General features: G+C 38.3%; 1 protein-coding gene across 1 annotated transcript in view; it reads right to left on the reverse strand.

Moving 5' to 3' along the window:
• LOC135202977 (uncharacterized) overlaps positions 1–7,500 on the reverse strand; it is a gene marked incomplete in the record, with an annotated part of 465,217 nt that overhangs the window by 117,631 nt on the left and 340,086 nt on the right. The window contains 1 exon segment of the mRNA XM_064232508.1: positions 4,018–4,143. Coding sequence (XP_064088578.1) covers positions 4,018–4,143 — 126 coding nt within the window.

Genomic DNA, 7,500 nt, shown 5'->3' on the forward strand with positions numbered 1-7,500 from the left:
AAAAAAAAGTTTAACACTACTTGGCAACGTCACATTGAGTGAGCATGTCGCATGAGATTTGAGCACCCCTGTACAACATTATATCATAAAATAAAAAAAATAAAAAAAAAGCCCGAAGACCCGAAAGCAGCATCTGTCATTCATCAAGCTTTCCTAGAATATTCTCCCCAGAAAGTTATTCGGAAATTCAAAGTTCGACAGAGACTGTATTTATAAATAATTTTTTCTGACCTTTTTTTTTCTCTATTCCTAACTGTTATTTTGTCTACTCCTTGCTTCTAATATTTTATTTTTAAATATTCACCCACTTTGTTTAATTCTATTATTTGCAAACTCAGGATACATAGAGAGATAATTCTTATAATCCAGTTTATAGCGAAATATATTGAATTTAGCAATTTCATGCAGTGGGTTTTAGTTCGAGTAAATATGGTTGCTGTTTTTTTTTAACAGAGACTTAGCCAAATTCAGCTCATGGTGCAAAACGTAGGAATGAAGTTAGAAGCTAACAAAACTCAGATGGGCTCATAATAATAATAATAATAATAATAATAATAATAATAATAATAATAATAATAATAACCAAGTAAGAGACTCTGGGAAAACATATGGAGCAATCCGGTATCACACAACAAACATGCAACATGGCTCCAGGAAGTCAAGGAAGAAGAAACAGGGAGAATAAAACAAAGATTCACAGACATCACGACAGACACAGTCAGACACCAACTAAAGAAAATGCCAAACTGGAAAGCCCCAGGTCCCGATGAAGTCCATGGATACTGGCTCAAAAACTTCAAGACCCTACACCCACGAATAGCAGAACAACTCCAGCATTGTATCTCAAATCACCAAGCACCCAAATGGATGACCACAGGAAGAACATCCTTAGTACAAAAAGACAAGAGTAAGGGAAATATAGCCAGTAACTACAGGCCTATCACCTGCCTACCAATAATGTGGAAGTTACTAACAGGTATCATCAGTGAAAGGCTATACAACTACCTAGAGGAGACAAACACCATCCCCCACCAACAGAAAGGCTGCAGAAGGAAGTGTAGGGGCACAAAAGACCAGCTCCTGATAAACAAAATGGTAATGAAGAACAGTAGGAGAAGGAAAACCAACCTAAGCATGGCATGGATAGACTATAAGAAAGCCTTCGACATGATACCACACACATGGCTAATAGAATGCCTGAAAATATATGGGGCAGAGGAAAATACCATCAGCTTCCTCAAAATACAATGTGCAACTGGAATACAATACTTACAAGCTCTGGAATAAGACTAGCAGAGGTTCGACTCACTGTCCCCACTACTCTTCGTAGTAGCCATGATTCCCATGACAAAAGTACTACAGAAGATGGATGCCGGGTACCAACTCAAGAAAAGAGGCAACAAAATCAACCATCTGATGTTCATGGACGACATCAAGCTGTATGGTAAGAGCATCAAGGAAATAGATACCCTAATCCAGACTGTAAGGATTGTATCTGGGGATATCAGGATGGAGTTTGGAATAGAAAAATGCGCCTTAGTCAACATACAAAAAGGCAAAGTAACGAGAACTGAAGGAATAAAGCTACCAGATGGGAGAACATCAAACACATAGATGAGACAGGATACAAATACCTGGGAATAATGGAAGGAGGAGATATAAAACACCAAGAGATGAAGGACGCGATCAGGAAAGAATATATGCAGAGACTCAAGGCGATACTCAAGTCAAAACTCAACGCCGGAAATATAATAAAAGCCATAAACACATGGGCAGTGCCAGTAATCAGATACAGCGCAGGAATAGTGGATTGGACGAAGGCAGAACTCCGCAGCATTGATCAGAAAACCAGGAAAACAAATGACAATACACAAAGCACTACACCCAAGAGCAAATACGGACAGACTATACATAACACGAAAGGAAGGAGGGAGAAGACTACTAAGTATAGAGGACTGCATCAACATCGAAAACAGAGCACTGGGGCAATATCTGAAAACCAGTGAAGACGAGTGGCTTAAGAGTGCATGGGAAGAAGGACTAATAAAAGTAGACGAAGACCCAGAAATATACAGAGACAGGAGAAAGACAAGCAGAACAGAGGACTGGCACAACAAACCAATGCACGGACAATACATGAGACAGACTAAAGAACTAGCCAGCGATGACAATTGGCAATGGCTACAGAGGGGAGAGCTAAAGAAGGAAACTGAAGGAATGATAACAGCGGCACAAGATCAGGCCCTAAGAACCAGATATGTTCAAAGTACGATAGACGGAAATAACATCTCTCCCATATGTAGGAAGTGCAATACGAAAAATGAAACCATAAACCACATAGCAAGTGAATGCCCGGCACTTGCACAGAACCAGTACAAAAAGAGGCATGATTCAGTGGCAAAAGCCCTCCACTGGAGCCTGTGCAAGAAACATCAGCTACTTTGGCAGGTAATAAGTGGTACGAGCACCAACCTGAGGGAGTGATAGAAAACGATCAGGCAAAGATCTCTGGGACTATGGTATTAGAACGGATAGGGTGATACGTGCAAACAGACCAGACGTGACGTTGATTGACAAAGTCAAGAAGAAAGTATCACTCATTGATGTCGCAATACCATGGGACACCAGAGTTGAAGAGAAAGAGAGAGAAAAGATGGATAAGATCAAGACTGAAAATAGAAATAAGAAGGATATGGGATATGCCAGTGGAAATCGTACCCATAATCATAGGAGCACTAGGCACGATCCCAAGATCCTAAAGAAAAGGAAATCTAGAAAAAACTAGAGGCTGAAGTAGCTCCAGGACTGATGCAGAAGAGTGTGATCCTAGAAACGGCACACATAGTAAGAAAAGTGATGGACTCCTAAGGAGGCAGGATGCAACCCGGAACCCCACACTATAAATACCACCCAGTCGAATTGGGGGACTGTGATAGAGCAAAAAAAAAAAAAAAAAAAAAATAATAATAATATATAATAATAATAACAATAATAATAATAATAATAATAATAATAATAATAATAATAATTATAATAATAATAATAATAATAATAATCTAAAAAATACTGGTTTTCACGTCTAGTGTGCAAACCTGCCTTAACCCCCCAAAAAATTAATAATAAATAAAATTAATAAATGCACGAAAAGAACAGCTGTTTACTACATGTCCTTACAAACTAATGGAGAAAGGGGAAGGCTTTACATGCTTACAGATACAAAAACAAAACACACCACCTGTATTTTGTATTTTGGAATTAAAGTACTTTAATACCAAAAGATACAGAAACAAGAAACACATGTTGGGACAGATGTTTTCAGATCCATATAAAAGACAAACTATACACACTATTAAATAACTAAACAGGTATTTACTACAGGCATTCACACACTTGCAATCAACAGACATTTGTTCAGGGCAGGTGTTACAGACCCTCTACAATAAAAGGCATGTGCTAGGTCGGGCGTTCGTAGACCTATATATAAATTAATGCAACTAAACAGGTGTTCAGGACAGGTATTCACACACCATTAATTAAAGAGACATTTGTTTAAGGCAGCTGTTCAGGTGTTATAGCCCTATAAGAACACGAGGCATGTGCTAGGTCGGGCGTTCGTAGGCCTATAAATTAGCACAACTAAACAGGTGTTCAGGACAGGCATTCACACATCTATACCTAAAGAGATATTTGCTTAGGGCAGGTGTTACAGGCCCATAACAACACGAGGCATGTGCTAGGTCGGGCGTTCATAGGCCTATAAATTGACGTAACTAAACAGATGTTCAGGCTCACAACAACATGAGACATCTGCTAGTTCAGGCGTTCGTAGGCCTATAAATTTGCACGACTAAACAGGTGTTCAAGACAGATATTCACACACCAATAACTAAAGAGACATTTGCTTAGGACAGGTGTTACAGGCCCATGACAACATGAGGCATGTGGTCGGTCAGGCGTTCGTAGGTCTAAAAAAACAAAAAAAAAAAAACAAAAACAAAAAAAAAAACATCATCATACCTGCAAACCAGCCTTATGCGCAGCGGATTCCGGATCTACTCCAGTGATGAAGATCCCCAGGCCGTACTCCACTCCTCCCCGGATCATCAGACCTAAGGACTCCGATCCTACCACCTCAACTTCAACCTGAAAGGTCAAGGTCGAGGTCAGGAGTGTATACCTTGGGATGGCTGAAACTCTGGGTTAAGGGTAAGTCTTATCAAAAGGTACCTATATATTTTGGATTATCTGAAACTCATGGTTAAGGGGAGATGTGTATATTTTGGGATATAAAGGTGCCTATTTCGGATATCTGAAACTCAGGATTAAGGTCAAAGTGTATATTTTTGGATATCTGAAACAGGATGAAGGTCAAAGGTGTATATTTGGGAATGATATATTTTGGGATATCTGAAATTCACGGTTAAATTCAAAGGTGTATGTTTAAGGTTACCTGAAACTCAAGGTTATAGTTACAGGTATAGTATATTTAGGAGTATCTGAAACCCAAGGTTAAGGTAAAAGGTATAAATATTTTGGATTACCTGAAATTCATGATTAGGGTCAAAGGTGTATAAAGGTGTATAGTTTGGGACATTCCAAACAATTCCAGTTGAAAATGAAAAAATCGTAATCAATAATTAATAATAAAATAATAATAATAATAATAATAATAATAATAATAATAATATATACTATTTGAGGTATACAAAAATCAACTTGAATCTGACACAAAAGAGTGCGAGTACAAAGAGAAATCTCTTTGATACACCTATAGGGAAAACGTTTGGTCGTGTAAACCTTGTTGTCTCACCCAGAAGAGAACGAAGTCGATCCCAAAGGGGGAAACTGTCTTTGGGACAGTTCTTGTAGACCCAAGAAATTAATTGGGGACCTATTGGTTAGTGAAGGGTGCCGAGTCATTGATTGCTTATGACTAAGACTTGAGCTTTTTTTCTTCTTAAGAGAGAGAGAGAGAGAGAGATGGTGACCTAACAATTAAAAATGAGACAGATAATAGGAATATGGAACAATAAAGCAATAAGACGAGAGAGAGAGAGAGAGAGAGGAGAGAGAGAGAGAGAGAGAGAGAGAGAGAGTATTAAAAACAATATAGAGTGACCTAATACTTAAAAGAGCAAGAAAGAAAGAATAAAAATATGGACAAACAGCAATAAAACATGAGAGAGAGAGAGAGAGAGAGAGAGAGAGAGAGAGAGAGAGAGAGAGAGAGAGAGAAATGAAAAACAAGATAAATAGTGGCCTTACAATTAATGAAGAGAAAGAAAGAGAAAGAAAATAAGAATATGGACAAATACAGCAATACAACATGAGAGAGAGAGAGAGAGAGAGAGAGAGAGAGAGAGAGAGAGAGAGAGAGAGAGAGAGAGAGAAAAGGACGAACCGATTTCTACTTCAATATCGAAGGATAAGCGTCCAGCCCTTCTCCCCCTCAACGAGGTAGGAGAGGTAAGAGGGAGATCCCTTTCCTTCGAGGTAAAGGGGGGGGGAGGAGGAGGAGGAGGAGGAAGAGGTGGTAAGATCCCTTCCCCTCGAGTTGAGGGTAAAGTAGAGGAGGGAAAGGAAGATTAGACTCCTTGTCGTTTTGAGATAAAATGAACAAGGGGGGAGGGGGAATGGAGGAAATCCCTCCTGCCAAAACGTAAGGGAGGGGAATAGGGGAAGAAAAAGGCTCTCCTCTCCCCTCGATTTAAAGGGAGAGGGATGAGGTGGAGGAAGAGAAAGTTTTTAGAAAGCTACCCATTTCATTTTCCTTCCAAGAACCATAATGTATTTTTTTCTTTCTAGCAGTCAATAGTTGACCAACCCCCTTAAAAAAAAGGAGAGAGAGAGAGAGAGAGAGAGAGAGAGAGAGAGAGAGAGAGAGAGAGATTACGGTAGCTTCTTGATGGCGGGCATACTCATATGGCCTTTGGCGTAGAATTTTATGAGCCAGAGCGAGTGCAAGCGAAGATACAGTTCGACACTATTGAGAGGATGCAATGACGAAAATACAAGCGTAGAATCCTGCATTTTTATTCCATATTAATGCAGTAGTAGACTTATACAAGACATTAGCTATACATACATGCTTACAACACTACTCAAGAAATGATGTATGGTAAAAACTTTCTTTATAACAAGTTTTAAAATCAAAGTATGATAAAAAAAATTATGTCTGCTCAGCAATTAAAAAAAATACATTTTTTTCAAAAAAATAAACTGGGAAAATAAGTTGACGTTAACAGACATACTCTATTAGAATAAAATGAATCAGTAGGCCTTACAAAACTGTATGGGAAGGTTAATATTTTAGAAAAAATATAAGCAAAACACTTAAAGCAACAACACTAAACTTTCGAGAAAAAAAATTTTTCCTACAACATTTCTAATAATTATTGCTTATTTTGCAATATTAAAAAAAAATATCTTTATTATTGCGCAAAATCATGACACTCATTTCATAATTCTTAAATAGTCACGAGATACTCAAAAAACATTTCACGTTAACCATCAAATCTAACCGATTTCAGTCGATGATTTCCATAACCACTTTCTTGTTTTTATTGAGAAGCAGTCCATGATTTCCATAACCATTAAATCTATGCTGTATTTATTGGCACGCAGTCGGTTGTTCAGTGGATTAAAACGAAAGTATTAATATATATATGAAGCAGTCACCAGCGACAAATAATCATCGCACAGGTCAAGTTTTATATACTGCGGGCTGTGCTGTGGAGGGCTGGAATTAAACTCTACGGGTACCTTTCTCCAACTTTGACCACGCAATTTTTTGCCAGACTGATCAAGCTTCCCAACCGAAAACTCAGTGGTACAAACCTTACCATGAAAAGTTGCGCACAAACACATATTCTACTGCTTGATAAGGGTGGAAGCTAGTCCACCGAAATATAGTAGTCCTTAAGCTTAAACCAGTTTTTTTTTTTAATGGGTCTTTTATACTTGAGACGTATCCTGCTTTAACAGAAGAATTTGTTTACATATACTATATGCGTGTATACATGTGTATAAATAGATAGATATTAATATGTATGTATACACATATATACATATGTATATATACCACAAAACCTGCATGCGTCATCGACTAAAACTACTGCCTTCTCAAATAAAAACGATCACTTCAAAATAGAAGTGCAAACACCCATCCAATACACAGCGGAAATGGACCACGACGGAGGGCAATTTCAACCTGACCCGAATCACGTCAATTCAAATAATTCATCCGAGCAAGAGCCAGTGCTGCTCGAATTCAAATTTGAATGTCCCAAATGAGTAACTCAGATAATTAATGAGGCCAGTGAAAGAGTTTCATTTTATGCTCTTTATTCATTTTAACCTGAGCATGGATCACAGAGGATGGTGGAGAGTTCTTGAGTGCCCGCGGAACTGGGTCACAATAAAGCTGACTAGGCAACGTTGTACGCTAAGGAACACCGAAGGAAGAAAAGAAATCGGATAGGAAAATCAAGGAAATAATAT

The sequence above is a fragment of the Macrobrachium nipponense genome, chromosome 33, assembly GCF_015104395.2.
Source record: "Macrobrachium nipponense isolate FS-2020 chromosome 33, ASM1510439v2, whole genome shotgun sequence".
NCBI lineage: Eukaryota > Metazoa > Arthropoda > Malacostraca > Decapoda > Palaemonidae > Macrobrachium > Macrobrachium nipponense.